Source organism: Molossus molossus, unplaced genomic scaffold (genome assembly GCF_014108415.1).
Source record: "Molossus molossus isolate mMolMol1 unplaced genomic scaffold, mMolMol1.p scaffold_m16_p_5, whole genome shotgun sequence".
Classification (NCBI taxonomy): domain Eukaryota; kingdom Metazoa; phylum Chordata; class Mammalia; order Chiroptera; family Molossidae; genus Molossus; species Molossus molossus.
Window position 1 is genome coordinate 61,854,267 of NW_023425388.1, and position 17,770 is coordinate 61,872,036.

At 51.0% G+C, this 17,770-nt stretch overlaps 1 protein-coding gene across 1 annotated transcript in view; it reads left to right on the plus strand.

The window, feature by feature from the left end:
• The window catches only part of ITGB5 (integrin subunit beta 5), a 126,229-nt gene that overhangs the window by 88,049 nt on the left and 20,410 nt on the right, over nucleotides 1–17,770 (plus strand). Inside the window, exon 10 of the mRNA XM_036243683.1 lies at nucleotides 4,788–5,217. Within this exon, the coding sequence (XP_036099576.1) occupies nucleotides 4,788–5,217 (430 nt within the window). The remainder of the gene's footprint in view (nucleotides 1–4,787; nucleotides 5,218–17,770) is intronic.

Here is a 17,770-nt window from a genome sequence, read left to right on the forward strand (position 1 = left end):
ACCAAGGGGAAGGTGGTGGTGGAGCTGGGGCTGCAGAGGCAGGCTCAGGTCATGGGCTGGGACACGCGTGCAAAGCTGAGGTGTCTGGCTGTTATTTGGCAGGTGGGGTCCATTCTTTAGTGCCACAAGTTGGGAGGGCTTTGGGCAAGTCAGGAATGGTGCAGGGCTAGGCAGAAGTACAGAGAATAGCTATGGGCCCTGGGGCTCACCTGGAGAAGGGGGTTCGTGAAAGCAGATTGGGTGTAGCTATGGTCCGGCCGATGCATGAGGACATGTGGGCAGCTGTGGGACAGCTGGGTTGAAGTGGCAGCCAGGTGGTCTCACTTCCTCATAGCTAAAGCTGCCTGCAGGGGGTGGGGATGGGGGTGGGGGTGGCAGTCAGAGATTTGTGGTCACTTCCCGCCAGAGGTCGTGGCTGTGTGACTCTGTTCTCTGGGTTAAGATCTTGTCTAGGTAAGAAGCAGGAGAGGTGGCAGGCGGTGAGGGACAAGAATGTCCTCAAAGAGAAATATTACATAAATAAAACCTTGAAAGCCCCCAATCCAATGTGGTTCTCTTCTCCATTGACTTCAAACCCCCACCCCCCATTCCAGCACCAACCGGGACTGACTGAGGAGCCCAGCCTTGGGAGTCGGGTTTCTCATGGACTGGCTTTGACAAATCAGTATGCGAGTGGCCGGCTGTTCAGCGAGCCTAATGCCCAGTACAAAGGACCCAGTGAGCCCGTCATGGGCTTCCCATGGTGTCCCGTTCCTGTCCCCTCCTTTGGGGCTTTGCACTCCGTGCCCATGCCCGGGCTTTGTTTCCATGTGCTCCTAGTGGACTTGGCATCGGCACAGCCCTGGGATTGGTGGGTTTGGGGTGGGGGCTGGGTGGCCCATTTGAAAGGGTGGATCAGACCAGCAGCCCTGCTGGGGAACCAGGAGCATCCCAATGAGGTCTAAATAACATGCCTGGGCGGCAGGGAGGGCTGCTCTGTCCGTGGCCTTCCTCTGGGCGCTCTGAGTGGAGAATGAGAAGTCCCAGGAACTGAGGAGCCTGTAGTAGAGTCGGAGGGCATAGTAGTCAGGAAGAGCTCTTTCCAGACACCTGCAGGACCCTCCGGATTCTTTCCTGCTCCCTAGGGAAATGGTCTCAAAGGACGGGTCGGAGAACAGACTTACTGCTGTTTCCCAAGTGCTTTGTATAGCAGTCCTGTGCCCAGCAGGACCTGAGACCCAGGGGCTGGAGTAGAGCCAATCCGTGGTCTTCGGGTGGCCGACTGCCTGGAGGACGGAGGAAGGCCATTGGACCTGCTTAAAAGCCAGGTCCTCCTTGCTCTCCTGGCCAGGCAGAGAGGGTGTGAGCTTTTCTAAATCCTAGGTGGTTGGCTGCCAGCGCTGATGCAGGGGCGCCCCTAACCTCTCCACCTACTTCCAGCAGATACAGATACATCAGCAAGACTCGAGAGGTTTCATTCTCTCATTGCTTTGTCCTGTCACTCAGGCAGGATTTCCCGGGGGAAGGTTATGCTCACAGATGGGCACTTCCCACAGTGTTTCAATAATTAAATGCCTCTGGCTCTTGGTCCAGGTCATTCCTTTGTAGTTTATTCCACTTCTGACCCACAGATGCCTTTGGGGGCAAGGGCTTTTCATTAGTACGTGCAGCAAAGGGTAGCCCTGGAAAGTAAGTCACAGAGCAAATCACAGCTTCTCCAAGCTTCAGAAGAGACATGATGTTCATCTCTGCATTTTTTTAAAAAATTATTTTAAATTCCTTATTGATTTTAGAGAGAGGAAGGGAGAGGGAAAGAAAGATGGAAACATTGATGAGAGAGAACACCGATTGGCCACCTCCTGCATGCCCCCCACTGGGGATCGGGCCCACAACCTGGGCATGTGCCCTGACGGGGAATCAAACTGGCGACCTCTTGGTGAATGGGTTGGTGCTCAACCACTGAGCCATGTCGGCTGGGCCACCACTGCATTCTTGATGTCCCCATGGGAAGTTTCGGTCAGACGCAGTCTCCCCATTTGCAGGCTTAGGTCATCCCAAACCAAGGCAGGGGGATTCAAAGGAGCCTCTGGCCCTTGGGGGTCACCCTCTAGTCCCCACAGTGAGCCAGGCCACCTCTGTCCTGTACCCAGATATAGACACTGGGCATCTGCCTCCATCCCCACTTTCAGGAAGTAATATGCCAAGGAGAGCACAGGCCGAGCCCCTCAGATGTGAGGCCAGCACTAAACACACCAGCCCCGTTTTATCTGGTAAATGAGGGTGTCTCCTCCTAGGGCATGTAAGTGAAATGCTCATGAGCAGGGCTGCACAGTGCCAGGCACACGTGGTGCTTGGTACCTGGTAACTGTGAGTGTTGGCTGTCGTAGGCGGATTCTATGCCTAGTGGGTTCCCATCTTATTACTGAACCTTGAGAGCCCACCTGTACCTTAGGGCTGGAACTTTGTCCTGAACTTGCCTGTGTCAATCTCTCTTTTTGTCTCCCCGCCACCCCACTCTACACAGACTTGGGGGGTGGGGGTGGGCAAGTCCCAACTGTCTGCAGCTGGGTTGGTTTTCCCAGTGTCCTCTGACCCTGGCTCCTGGTCATTATTCTCAGCTCACCTGTCATCTCCTGTGACACCTTTGGCTAACACCAACTCCTGAGTGTATTGTCACGTTCCCTGAAGCCATGGCTTACTGCCAAGCAGGACTATCTCCAGGACCTAGGGAGCTGGGCCTACCTTCCTCTTCAGTCTCTCTCCACCCCACCCTGGGGTGTCCCTAGATGTCACAGAATCTGAAGGGAGGCTTTTCAGAATTAGTCAAGATATGCCCTAGCCGGTTTGGCTCAGCAGTTAGAGCGTCGGCCTGCTGTCCAAAGAGACCTGGATTCGGTTCCCGCTGGGGGCATATACCTAGGTTGCAATTTGTCCCTGGCCCTGGTTGGGTCGTGCAGGTGGCAGCCACGTTATGTGTCCCTTTTACATCGATGTTTCTCTCTTCCTCTCTCTCCCTCCCACTCTGTCAGAACAAAAAATGGAAAAGTGTCCTCGGGTGAGGATAAAATAATTAGTAAAGATCCCAAAGTGACAGGGATCTGTAGGACATTTAGGAAAAAATATATCTTCAGTGTTCTCCGAAAGTATATATTATTAACTGAAGAGTGCCCCGTAAAGCAAGTTATTGGTGACTTTTTAAAACTCAGCTGTATTCCAGCCCAAATAACAGAATTAAGAATAGCAATAGGGCCCTGGCCGGTTTGGCTCAATGGTTAGAGCGTCGTCCTGCGGTCCAGAGAGACCCAGGTTTGGTTCCCACTAGGGGCACACACCTCTGTTGCAGTTTGTCCCCACCCCGGTTGGGGTCGTGTGGGTGGCAACCAGTCGATGTGTCTCTCTCACATCGATGTTTCTCTCTCTCTCTTTCTCTCTAAAAGAAAAAAAATAGCAATAGGTAAAGGTGATTCCTAACCTGTTTTGAGCTTCAGAATGATCTGAGGAGACTTGAAAAGTAAAGACATTTGGGCCAGACGCATGAGTCGGTTTCTGGAGTGGTCCCCGGCCTCTGTCTGCGAGGGAACACCCCTGCCCAGGGGAGAAGCACCCCCGCTCAGGGAGAAGCCCCGGACGGCATTTGGTCAGGGTGTGCCAGCTCCCTGTCTGCATTTCCACGGTGCCTGCTACGAGGGCAGTGCTGGGTGATGCTAACCACAGGTGGCTCTGTTCTCCTGGGAGGAGGGCGGCGGAGGAGTCGCGCTCTGCTTCCTGGGAGAGACACTGAGCAGCGCCCTCGTTTTCCTCTCATTGCCGCAGAATGAGCAGCCAACGGGCCTCTTTCCTGCCATCTGCTGGTCTGGTCCACCTTGCTGCCTGTTTCCAAGGCAATGCATGAGTAGCTCAGGAGTTAGCATCGCTTCTTTACCTGCTTTATTTTAAAAAGAGTGTCCACGTGTGTGGCACATTTCATCAGTGATGACTTCTTTTTATTTTTTTAATCCTCAGTATATTTTTCCTTTTATCTTCAGATAGAGTCAGGGGGGGAGAGAGAGACATCGATGTGAGAGAGACACATGGATTGGTTGCCTCCCACATGACCCGACAAGTGCCGGGGACGAACCGCAACTGAGGTATGTGCCCTTGACCAGAATCGAACCCTCGACTCTGGCCCGCGGGCTGATGCTCCAACCTCCAAACTGGGCAGCGATGCCTTCTTTATGACCTCAGCGCCGTGGTCTGATTATGAAAGATGCAGCTGTGAGGACCACTCAGGCCCTGGGTGTGTCTGTGAAGAGGCAGGTGTACTAGGATGGACCCAGGTGTCCTATTGTCCCTTCTCCAGCAGGGAGGAGACTTCCAAAGAGGGGTCTGTGGGCCCCAGGGGCCATGAGCTCGGGACCATGTAACAGTGCCTGGCACAGAGGAAGTGCCCGGTAGATGACTTTCAAGATGGAGATGGGGAGAGGCTAGGGCAGAGGTGTAAGGGGAGGAAAAGAACTATGTGCTCGGAGTCTTTCTTCCTTTCTGTGGAAGCCAGTTCCTCGGGGTTGTGAGGATTAGAGAGATAATGAACGTTGAGGAACCAGGCTCGCTGCCTGTCACGTGTTGGCATGCCTGAATAGTCTCTTCTTCGATCGGCAGCTTGCTGACCCGGGGCCTCTTCCCGCCGGGCCCGTGAGCGTGGGCTGGGCTGGGTTTAGCTGCAGCTCCCCACTGAGAGCTCTTGGGCCGGGCCCCTGGGTGGTTGGGAGGCCAGCGCAGATACCCTGACTCACTGTGCCCACACTGTCCTGTCTCTTCGTTCTGCCCAGGCGTCCTTTGAGGTGTCGGTGGAGGCCCGGAGCTGCCCTGGCAAACACACGGAGCACACGTTCACTCTGCGGCCTGTGGGGTTTCGGGACACCCTGGAGGTGGGGGTCACCTACAACTGCAAGTGCGGCTGCAGCGCGGGGCTGGAGCCGGACAGCCCCAGGTGCAGCGGGAACGGCACGTACGTCTGTGGTCTGTGTGAGTGCAACCCCAGCCACCTGGGCAGCAGGTGCGAGTGCCAGGAAGGGGAGAACCAGAGCGGGCACCAGAGCCTGTGCCGCGAGGCGGAGGGCAAGCCCCTGTGCAGCGGGCGCGGCGAGTGCAGCTGCAGCCAGTGCTCCTGCTTCGAGAGCGAGTTCGGGAAGATCTACGGGCCGTTCTGCGAGTGCGACAACTTCTCCTGCGCCAGGAACAGAGGAGTCCTCTGCTCGGGTAGGCTCCCCGGCCAGCGCTTGCGCTCCGAGCCCGGCTCGTGCCCAGGTGCTGCGAGACTGTCCCCCAAAGCATGCCTTTAGCTTACTACCACCATCCTCTGGGAGGAGAAGAGGGCAAGCCCTGCCCGCTCCCAGGCCCGGGGGTGAGGACCAGTGTGTCAAACATAAACGCGGGGGAAGGTGCCGCCATCTGATGTGGACTGTCAGAGTTGGAGGGGTCTATCAGGGGTCACCCAGGACTTGCCTGCTCAGCACTCCTGACCCCTTCTGGATTGCCTTCCAGGACAGGGGCTCACTGGGGCCGGCAGGGTTGCTCCCTTGTTAGGCAGCACATTTCTCTCCTCTTGCTGCGCTAACAAGTGACCACAGACTTAGTGGCTGAAGACAACACAAATGTATTCTGTTATAGTTCGGGAAGTCAGACATCTGAGATGGATGCTGTTTGGCCAAAATGCAGGTAACCTCCAAAGGCCCCGGGGGGTCCATTTCCCGGCCTTTCCTGGTTTCGCAGAGCCGTGAGCCTTCCTTGGCCTGTGGCACCTTCCTCCATTTTCAGAGCAAGGCGGTGTAGTACCCGCAGGTCTTTTTCTGACTCAGATGAAGTCTCTCTCTCTGTGGTCACATCTCTTCCTCTGACGCCCCCGCCTCCCTGTTATAAGGAGCCTTGCGATTTCATTGGACCCACACGGGTAATCCAGGGAAGTCTCCCACCTCAGGATCCTTGACGTCATCACCTCTGCAAAGTCCTTTTGACCACGTCAAGTCACACAGACCCGGCTCCGGGGGTTAGGCCATGGACATCTGTCGGGGGCCATATTCTGCCTCCCACAAACAGGGTTTGAATGTTTCTTCTTAAACTGAACAGAAGATTGTTTCTCAATTACTTTCACCCAGTGGTTCACGTTCTCGAGAGAAACAACTTTATGTTTCTCTGTTCTTCTCCAGACTTCCCCAGGAGGAGGGCCCTGTCGTGTGCTGTGGGCTTCTCAGAGTTGAGCGCTATTTGTCTCAAAGGGGCATAACGGGGGCTCAGCCCAGGGCTCAGGTGGACATTGGCTTCCTGTGAGCTGCACATCCCACTGCCGTCAACACGTCCCGGCAACATGCTCACTTTTCTGCTCAAGAGTCACATGGTACTATTGAGCTTGTTTTTAACTTAACTACCAAAATATGAAGTTTTTATATTTTTTTAAGTGCAGCCCAGCCAAGTTTTTATTGTGTCATGTTTGAGCACTTAAGTGTTTTAATCTAAGCCTAGGATTTTACACGGATTCCAGTTAAATGACAATTTGGCAGTTCCCATTCTGGGAGTTGCATTCTGATGAGATAGTGTAAAATCGTGTCTCCAAAGGGCCATCCCGTCCAACACGGGACCGCTGCAGCAGAGTGAGCGGAACAGTCGTAGGTAGGATTGTCGTTTCTCTTGCTGTGTGTTCTGTGGGCTCTCTCTGGGCGGGCGTGTTGGTGTGAAAGGAACTTGGAGCCAGGGAAGGAAATCGCGACATGTCAATGAGCTGTGCTCGTGAGAGGAGTACTGTCCCTCCAGGGAAAAGCCTGCGCTGCGGCTTGCGCAGCGGTGGGCCGGCAGGCGGGGCCTGCTGGGGCTGAGCACACCATGCGACAAGCTCGGGCACACCGTCGGCGCAGTGGGTCTGACGTGCTCAAGATTGGAATTGCTCCAGAAAGTACAAGACATTTGAAGGTGACAGGAGTTAGGACGTGACGTTCTGAACCTGCAACACGGTTCCACTCTTTCCCTGTCAAAGGGACAAGGGGTAGATGTGCTGGCTGGTTCTGGCCGGCTTAGCAGAAAGCCTGCTCCGGACCCAGCGGACCTGGCTCTAACTCCAGCAGCACCACATGCTGCTGGGTCACTTTGGGCCTAGAGTTGTTCTGAGCGATGAGAGAGTGTGGGTACAGCTCCTAGCATGTTGCCTGGCCTGAAAGGAGGGCTTGCTGGTCACCGGCTGCCTAGGAGTCAGTGCCTCCCAGCTCTGGGAGGGGCAGCCTCCCCCGAGCGTGTTGGCGTGGTGGGACGGAGGCTGCGTTCCCCACAGCGGCGACCTTGAAAGCTCCAAGAAGCTGGCAGTGTTAGCAATTGGCTTTCAGCACGGTTTGTTTTGTTTTTAAACACATTAGCAAATATTTTCACAGAACTGTCCCCCCTTTCCCTCGGGAGCCACAAATAACCCTCCGAGAGGTCTTTCCCCAGAGGCTGCTGCCGTGCTGCCTGGAGCGAGGGCTCTGTCAGACACCGTCCGTCCCCACCGTTCCTCGGCCTGCTGCCTGGCTGTCCTGGCCTTCCAGCTCTCCTGTCTCTGAAATGGCCAGCATCCTTCTCTTCTGTGTCATTTGAATAACACGGAAGACATAGATGCAGGACCTGGCTCGGTGCTTGGCGGGAAACGGGGCCTACGTGTGGGCCAGGCCTCCTCGCCCTCTCGGACGTGCCGGGCCTGGGAACAGAGCACAGAGGCTGCCGGTGCAGGTGGCTGAGCGGTCTCAGGAGTGAGCACTTGTCACTGTGGAAACAGGATTATTCTATAGCTGAGTGAAAATGCAGCTTTTTTGCTCAACCACCAGAACACATAGTTCTTCTGAGTTAACCTTGCGGACGGGCGCGCGCTCTCCTCCCTTCACTCCACGCGGTCCTGTGGCGTCCCGAGACGCGTGTCCCTGGGTGGAGACACGGAGGCTCGCGAAGCCTTGGAGCCTCGCACATGCACAGCGCTTCAAGCCACCAGCTTCCCGGGATTGCTGAGGTGCCCTGCCTTCTCCCCCATGGGGAATGCCACGCACATCTCAGAGAACACTGAAAAACAGGGAAGTCGATGGCTGTGTGGTCACGGCGGGCCATCTGTCTCCTTCCGGGTGACCAGTACTCATTTGGACCCTCTGCTGAACCGCTCAGGGGCTTGACCCTCGCAATAACACGGTTGACCCACGCAATAACAAGCTTCACCCTCGCTGGCCCCCATGTGTGCTCCGTCAAGAGAATGACTAGATAGCTGGGGGTTCTTCTGAGGTCTAAAACATTCTAAAAAGTAGAAATGCATAAATTATTCATCACTCACACATTAAGAGTTAGTATGTTTCCTTCTCAACTGTTTTCCAAGTCAGGGTGTTCTGGTGGCTGTGTACCGTTTTGTATCCTGCTTTTCTCACATACTCTTCTACCCTAAGAAGCGCTTGGAGTTCAGTTACGTGACTCTGTCATTGGGTAGGACGCTGTGACTCTCTTTCATGACATTCCCAGTTAGCCTCCTTTATGCCTTCACTTTAAAAGCAGCAACGAGTCGAAGCATGAAGCTGTCCAAGTCTTCCTGGGGAAAGCAGTTTCTGGAATAAGGTCATTGTTGTTTTGATGATTGAGAAAGGGCTTAAAGCCCAGCCAGCTCCAGGCAGACTTACCACGGCCAGGCGGCTCCTGGAACATCTGGGTGGCTCCCAGCTCTTCTTCCTTCCTTGTCCCTCAAACAAGATAGCTTGTCCCATGGCAGCTGTGAGCGGGTGGGGGAGGGGTACCCGTGGCCCGCTCGGGGATGGTGCCTGTTCATTTTGAGCCCTTGGGCTGCTGCTACATTTGGGGTTTTTGTGGGAGAGAAGTCTGTTTCCTAATAACCACTCTGGTCTTGAAGATGCTGACTCAGAGACTCAGGCAGCCGACTTCAGCGTTCTCAGTCTTTCTCACCCCTTGGCCCTGCAGCCTGTCCTACAAGGGGACGGTGGTTGTGGTTTGTCTCCAGACTGGGGCGGAGGCAGAGCCCGGGCCAGAATTGGCAGGACGTCCTGGAGAAACTCCTTCCACTTCTCCCTGGTCTGTCCTGCCCTCCAGCTCCCCCACCAAGAGCCAGACTGGGGGGAAATGCAAGCAGTTGCTGGTTTGTAATAAGTTACACATCATAAAAGTTAGTGGTGAGGCGGATCAAACTAAGGTCTGGAAGCAACTAAACAACCGTGTTATTGCATTTGTGCCACACCGTCATGGGAATGCATGTGCAGTCAGGGCTGGCGTGTCTCCCTCTGGGTTCTGGAGGCACAGAACTGAGACTGGCCCTGTCCTTGGACTGTCCTGTGTGTGCAGAGGGAGTCCCACGGTGCCGTCGTGAGGGTTTCTGTCCTCCTGCGTCTCGTAAAGTGTTGGCCCTTCAGAGCCCCTCTGCTAAGAGCATATGGGAAGTAGGACGCGGTCTGGTTAGTTGTTTGCACTGTAATAGGAGATTATTGCTCCAACTTTGTTGTTCTCTGCTGGTCTCTGTTCCCAAACAGTGCATTTCTTGGGCCTTGAGTTACTCCTTTATGGAAAACTGTTGAAATCAGTCTCAACCTTGATGCTTTCAACAGTCTCTGTACTTAAAGCGACCGCACTGCGGTACAGTGGATACTTTGTTAATGGTCAGCCTACTTCTTGGGACTCACATTTTTTTTTATTCTCACCTGAGGACATTTTTTTTGCATTTCTCTTTAGATAGAGCGGGAGGGAGAGAGGGAGGAAGAAAGAGAGAAACATCGATGTGAGAGAGACACATCGAGTGGCTGCCACCCACACGACCCCAGGGGACAAACCGCAATCAAGGTACGTGCCCTTAGTGGGAACCAAACCCGGGACTCTCCGGTCCGTGCGCTGACGCTCTAACTGCTGAGCCAAACCGGCCAGGGCGAGGCTCCCATTTTGAGAGACTTTAAATCAAATGGGATATAGAATTTTGAACAGATCTCTTTTGGTCATGTGATTGTGAGAGTCCCCATAATAATCTAAATAAATGATCATACACCTAACAGGTTATTTGACCCATTTGTCCAATATATACATACATTATACACACACACACACACACACACACACACACACACATATCTTCTAATGTGTGACAGGTAGTTAGAGGTCAAGAGGCATTTGCACTTCTCTCCCAAACATAGGAATGTGGGGAACGACACGGTGACACTAGTGCTATCAGCCCTGGTGGCCAGAGCCAGCATCTAAGCACACGTTCTGGGTCTGGGCGGAGGGTTTCCAGAGGCTTCACCAGGTTCTGCCAACCCTCCCCAGTTACAAGTGCCTCTGACCCTGTGGCCTAGTTCTGGGCTTTTGGATTTTTGCCAAATGAAATATTTCCTGTGACAACAATGATCCAGATATGTTCATTAAAGTATGTCTTACTGCCCTGGCCAGTTTGGCTCAGCGGTTAGAGTGTCGGCCTGCGGTCCAGAGAGACCTGGGTTTGGTTTCCGCTAAGGGGCACGTACCTTGGTTGCAGTTTGTCCCCAGCCCTGGTTGGGTCATGTGGGTGGCAGCCACTCGATGTGTCCCTTTCACGTCGATGTTTCTCTCTCTCTCTTCCTCCCACTCTGTCTGAACAAAATATCAAAAAATGTCCTCAGGTAAGGATAAAAATTAATAAATAAAGTACGTCTTACCATATGTGTACTGCTTCCTTCAGAAATGCAGTGTTCACACAAGTCAGCAGCCAGGTGGGCACAGCTGTGTCTTCCCTCACTCCATTGCAGTGTACATATTATTTATTTTATTTTTAAATATGTTTTTATTGATTTTTTTAGAGAGAGAGGAAGGGAGAGAGAGCTAGAAACATCATGTGAGAGAGAAACATCGATCGACCGCCTCCTGCCCACCCCCTACTGGGGATCAAGCCGCAACCCCAGGCATGTGTCCTGACCGGGAATTGAACCAGGACCTCCCAGTCTATGGGACGATGCTCAGTCCACTGAGCCACACAGGCTGGCTGGGCACAGAGTGCGTATTTTTATACATGACTTGTCATAGGACCATCTTGAGTGTGACTGTGACAAAGGCCTCCAAAAGTACCTGTTAAATGAATCAAGATTTGACACTTACTTTCCCAGGAAACGGCCTCTGGCGGGTCGGCCATCCCTGTGTGCTCCGACGGGAGAGCCCAGAGAGTCCTTCAGGTTTTCACATGTACTAATCTCCGCTCAGTTTGCTCGTGGCTACAGGTGCTATTTGTAAATATAAGGATGCAAAGTATATATTTTTCTTCTTTTTTTTTTCCTAGATAAAGGGCCCCTCTCCCTCAAAGGCATGTCCCACATAGCAGTTCCCTCACCTGGTGGTGTGTAAATCCCAACTACATACGCCTTTGGAGTACTAAGAACACAGGGGCTCAGAACAGAGCTTGTCACAGGATTCTTCAATAACTGATTATGAGGAGTTATATACCCATAATTAGTAAAGATACGTCCACGTATCCATTTACCAGAATGGTTGAGGGTTAGTGCATGTTCCAATCTGGATCTTAACCTGGCAGTGCCCTTTTCTGCCTCTGTGACCTTGGACTCCTTGTGGGCCCTCTCTGACAGATACCCCAGGCCTAGAGGGTCGCTGTGAGCATCACACAGGGCACTGCTGTACAGCTCCTTGCACACTGCCTCGTCACCGGGGTGCCACTGCATGTATGCTATCACCTGTCCACGCCCTTCCTGGAAGAGCATTTTCTTACACACAAATAAGCATTAGAGGTATTCGCGGCATCAAAACATATTGGTTTGGGAAGTTTTCAATAGGTAAGGAACTCTCTGACTATTTCATCTATATCCAGATATTGCTCAAGTTCAACTGAAAGTCACAAAGGAACCAAAATGTGGGGCCAGGTCACATGGGAAACAGTGCTTCTTTCAGACCAGTCACTCAAACCCGGCGAGCTGGGCTGCTTAGATCTGGAGTCAGCTGGCTTCTGCAGCCCGTCGTTGGAGACACCAGAGCTTAATGGGTATCTGATCTTAGTACAGCTACAGATATGGAAACAAGGATCTCTCACCGAGGGTCATTTTATTTTAGATAGATCATTTTGTTTTGCTGCTTTCTTCTCATTCAACAAGAGCTCATTGAGCAACCCTCAGATACTAAGTTGTCCTGGCTGCCTTGGGTACAGAGTTGGAGTTGCTTGTGGTCTTGAATTAATTTCTCATTTTTGTGGCCCCTGGAATTTTCCATTTCTCAGAAACTTTCTGGGTTAGAGGAATGAAGATATGCATTGTTTAAGCTTCTCTCTTTACTATTCAGATTTATTTATTGATTGATTGTATTTTTTTTAGAAAGAGAGAAAGGGGAAGAGAGAGATAGAAACATTGATGAGAGGGAACATCGATTGGCTGCCTCCTGCATGCTCCTCACTGGGGACTGAGCCCACAACCTGAGCATGTGTCCTGACTGCGAATCGAACCATTGACCTCTTGGTGCATGGGTCAACACTCAACCGCTGAGCCACACTGGCCAGGCTACCATCCAGATTTATATGAGATCTTGAAAGACAAGAAAGAGAGGCCTGGCCCAATGGCTGAATTGGTTGAAGCGTGTCCCATACACCAGAGCATGGGCAGGAGGCAACTGATCGATGTTTCTCTCTCAAGTCAATATTTCTCTCTCTCTCTCTAAAATCAGTAAACTTATCCTCAGGTAAGGATTAAAAAAAACAAGAAAGAGTCCATCTGGTGTGGCTCAGTGGATTGAGCATCGTCCCATGGACTGAGAGGACCCAGTTCAATTCCCAGTCAGGTCACACGCCTGGGTTGTGGGCTTGATCCCCCGTAGTGAGCATGCAGAAGGCAGCCGATCAGTTTTTCTCTCTCCCTCTTTATCTCTTTCTAAAAAAAATCAATAAAAACATTTTGAAAAAAGAACGAAACATCTTATGCAGTGATTCACCTGTGATTGTGAAAATGGATAATCTATGCTTTGGGTCCTCCCTCACTGCCCTTCTCCCTCCACTTGGAAAGGGGTGTGTGTGAACGGGAGACCCTGTGATGAGGACTCTGTGCATGCCTTTGAACTTCAGGCCTGGTCCTCAAGGTCATATAGTTTGGCTTGTAAGGAAATAATGAAATTTCAAAAACACAGGAAGATCCTAGGAAGACCATGTGAATGACTTTGATGACTGTTATAGAATAACATGTTAGAAAATGTTTCATTTTTAGTTCAATTGAAAACTATGGGAGACCTCTGGTGACTGAAAGAGTTTATTACTAAGGTCCCTTTGGTTCCATTTCTTGGGTGTTGAGCCGTCACTTTGCCTTTGGTCTTGATTTTGGAAACTGTGACATCATTGATTACAGGCCTCTGCTGCTCAGTGCCTCTGGCCGGGTGGGGCGGGCTGGATGGAGCCCCGTTTTCCTTTGGGGTGAATGTCTGTGACTCTCTGAACGCTGACCTAAACACTCCACCCGGTCCAGCGGCTTCCTGGTATCCGGAAGTTACCCTGAGCTCATCTGAGCTGCTGGAAGTTTTGATTCTTCTCTCCAGGGCACCTTCCTGAGCCCAGCCTCTTGCCCTCTGACCTGGAGGAGGGGGCCTCCTATCACCCCAGCCCACAACTCCTACCCCCAAAAGTTGATCAAGTGGCTCCACTGTCCCCAAGCTAAAGAAATGTACTTCCCAGGTTGGTGTGCTATTCAACATCACTATGCTTTAGCAATAGGCCAATGTAGTAATGCAAGGAAAATCTATTTTAATATCCTTTCAGTTTCCTGGGAAACATACTGAGCTAACGTGTTCGTGTTTTGCACTCATCATGAGCAAGCACTAATAATGGCATCATGCCCATCTCATGCCTTTTGTAATGCCGCCAATCACACACTGGGTCCACTGTGTATACCTGCTTTAACTGTTTATATTTGGGGAAACTGAGGCCCGGAACTTAGACTAAAGCTCCTTGTGATTCTTGAATATAGATTCAGACATGGAAAACCTTGCAAGTAATAGTACCATAACTTCTACCTTGTTTATTTATTTTGATTAGCTGAGACCATTTGAATTACCGGTTCAGCCATCCCTGCTACCACCTAAACATTTAGCCCACGTTTTCCAAGTCTTACCTAATAAGTGCTCCTTATTTTTTTTTTTTAAATATAATTAATTTATTTATTTTTGTTACAGATGTTTCTCCTTTTTCCCTACTGATACTCCCCTCCCCCACCATTCAAAGTGCTCTTAAAATTTTAGGAAACATTTAGTTTCTGTTTTCCTAAGTGAGTGTCTCTGGGTTACATAAGAATATATCAGACACAGCAGACCAGGCCGAAGGACGCACATGGACCAAGGGACCGGCTGAGGTATCCGTCCTGTGATTATTATTGAATGAAAGGCACCGAGGGTCCCTCTTCGTGTTCAGCGGGTGCCTGGCTTTGTTATTGATTATTTTGACCCCAGTTTTCTTAAATGAACTTTTGTTAGCCTATGTTAATTTGTAAAACACTCTCGACAGGATGATCTCATTTAGTTGTTGCTGCTCTGCCAGGGGACTGGTGTACTGATCTCACCGTGTGGGTAGGCTGTGCTCCGGGCACTGGCCTGCTGGCCGCGCTCCTCACCGATGCTGGCCCAAAGCCCTGACCCAAGAAAAGCCCACCTCCCCTAACCCCGGGGGCGGGGTGTTCTCTTCTGGGCATTGCCTCCTGCCATCTCACGGCCTGGGCAGCGGGGCCCACTCATGTGACATTCCAGACCGACTCTGTCCATTGAGACTCCGCACCAGGCTCTGAGCAGCGGCCAGCGGAGGGTGGAATACGGCCACTGCTGACCAACCACCACAACATGACAGCGTTCCAGGCTGAAAATAGTAGCCTTCTCATCCTGTGGCTGTGACTAAGAGGGTATTGAATTCATGCCCTTCCAGATGTGGTTGGCATCTCCCTGGAGGTGCCTGGCGGGCAGATTGAGCAGGTTTTGCCAAATCAAGATGCCAATCTGAGGTACTTCTAATTTCTTCTGGCTGCAGGCCTTCGGTTTTTCTTTGTGAGTCAGCGTGCTCAGGGTCCTCTGAGGACTGCGCTTCGTCTCAGTTGTTTACAGGCTTCTTTGAACCCAGAGAGGTGAGTTCATTAAAGAACGTGGGGTTTTTCCATCGTCCCTTCACTACCGTAACCTCCCTGTGATCGGGAGAGTTGGGCCAGAGACCACGTCCGTTCCTCGCTGCTGCCGTGTGAAAGGCGGTGGTCACCAGAGGGACTTGGCTGCTTGGGCAGCCACACTGAGAACAGGTGTAAGACCAGAAAGGCAAAGCTGTCCTTGCTTTTGGCAGTGAGTCTGCTTTCCAGCTGCTGCTTTCATCTCAGAAAGGACTGTTGAGGTCTGAGGAAGCTTAGCTTACAGCCACATCACCTGACTGGTCTGGCCGTATTTTACTGCTCAGGTAAATGTGGCCCAGCAGATGGAGGCCAAGCTTGAGGGGCTTGTCCGGGAATTGCCTATTGGGAAGCACTGTTAGTTGACCTTGTCGGGGCTGGTTCATTGACACTAAGCCAAGCACAGAAGCAGCTGGCCCTGAGACGACGGATGACTCGTTGTTCGCCTCTCTGAAGAGGGGGGTGCAGAGCCTGTTTGACTGGGACATGTCCTGCCAAAGGAGAGAGCAGTCTTGATCCTCTTTCCCTCCTGTTACCGTGAAGTCTCTGGGTTTCTTGGACACGTGTTAAGAATTTGAAATATCTCGAGAATTGTATTTGAGTTCTTACACATCAATAAGACTTCTGTGCCTTTTCTAACGTCCAGCATTGAATGTTTGTCCCGTCCAGGACATCAGGCTTGTCCTGATGATGTTCACAGCTTCCGACAGCCAGCAGCATGGTCTTTGTGCCTGGCACCGTGCTGGGCACTGGACAGCAATCAAACACCATCTTTAACGTTGTATGGTGTAGGCTAATGAGATGAGGCAAATGAGTAAGTGCATAAACACTTCTCTTAACTAAGTATTCTGGTCGGTAATAGAGCATGCTCAGGTCTCTTAAATCTTTTTTTTTTTTAATTTTTATTGAATTTATTGGGGTGACATTGGTTAATAAAATTAGATAGGTTTCAAGTGTACAATCTGTATATTGTGTGTTCACCCAAAGTCATTTCCTTTTTTCACCATTTGCCCCCCTTTAGCCTCTTGTACTTCTCCCACCCCCTTTCTCTCTGGTAATCACCACACTGTTGTCTGTGTCTATGAATTTTGTTTTATTTTTGCCTAATCCCTTCACCTAGTCCACCTTCTTACACCATACACAGGAATAAACTCAAAATGGATTAAAGATGTAAATGTAAGACGCGAAATCATAAAAATCCTAGAAGAAAACACAGGCAATAACATCTCTGGCCTTTCTCAAAGCAATATTTTTTCTGATATATCTCCTCAGGCAAGGGAAACAAAAGAAATACATGAACAAGTGGGACTACATCAAACTAAAAAGTTTTTGCACAGCAAAGGAAACCATCAACAAAGTGAAAAGACAACCCACTGAATGGGTCTCTTCCATCTGAAAACAGAAAAGAATAGAAAGAGACATTCTCAGCCCACCCCCACTCACTGCCAGCTCCTTCCCTCCATGTCCACAACCGTATTTCTCAAAACACTGGTCTCCACTGTCGACTCCCACTCGCCCGCACCTCAGTCCAATTTGGATTCAGCCCTGTGATTCCACCAAAGTAGGTCTGTCCTGCTGCCTCTGATAACCTTTCTCAGCCCGCATCTTGACTTGCAGCAGCAGTTAACACTGTTAACCATGCCCACCTTGGCATGGTCACAACTCTGCTTTGCAGGATCCTTCTCCTCCAGCAACCTAGTCAATGCTGGGATTGTCCAAGGCATGGCCTAGCTTTCTTCCCCGTACTCTCTCAAACCCACAACCTCTGCTACCCCATGTGTTGCTCAGACTTGCTCTGAGCTTCCCCTGGCCCTCTTGACATCTCCACTTGGTTGTCTTAAATGCACCTCAGTCTCAGGATGTCTCAAACTGGTCTCATGATCTTCCTCCCAGCCATGGTTCTCTTCTGATTTTTCTCTTTCTCCATCTTTCCTCCAGTTGTGCAAGGCAGAGACCCAGGAATCATCCTTCTTCCTCCTTGTCAGCTCCTACATTCCATTGGCCCCCAAGTCTTGTCTACTGGCCTCTCATATTTCTTAGAAATTTATTTCTTCACCCTGGCCGGTTTGGCTCAGCGGTTACAGCGTTGGCCGATGGACCAGAGAGGCCTGGGTTCAGTTCCCACTAAGAGCACGTACCTCGGTTGCAGTTTGTCCCCGGCCCTGGTTGGGTCGTGTGGGTGGCAGCTAGTCGATGTGTCTCTCTCTCATCAATGTTTCTCTCTCTCTCTTCCTTCCTCTCTCCCTCCTGCTCTATCTGAGGATAAATACAAAAATGTCCTTGGGTGAGGATTAAAAGAAAAGAAAGAAAGAAAAAGAAATTTATCTTTTCTCCATCTTTGCTACCCCATCCCAGTCTATTTGCCCTTCACGGTGCAAAGTGATTATTTAAAAACAAAAGTATGCTAATGGTCATACCTTTTAGAGGCTGAGAGTGGTGTGGAATGGTTTGGGGTGCCTGGGGGAGCATGAGCAGGTGAAGAGACTTGAGAGGTCGGCTGGGATGTCAGACAATGAAAGACCTTGTACGTGGTGCACAAAGTATAATTATGGAAGATACACTTGAAGTGATGAGAAGCCATTGAAGAAGGGTTTTAAGCAAAAGAGCATCATCACATAATTTGCATTTTATTTATTTATTTTAAAATTGATTTTAGAGAGAGAGGGAGGGAGAGA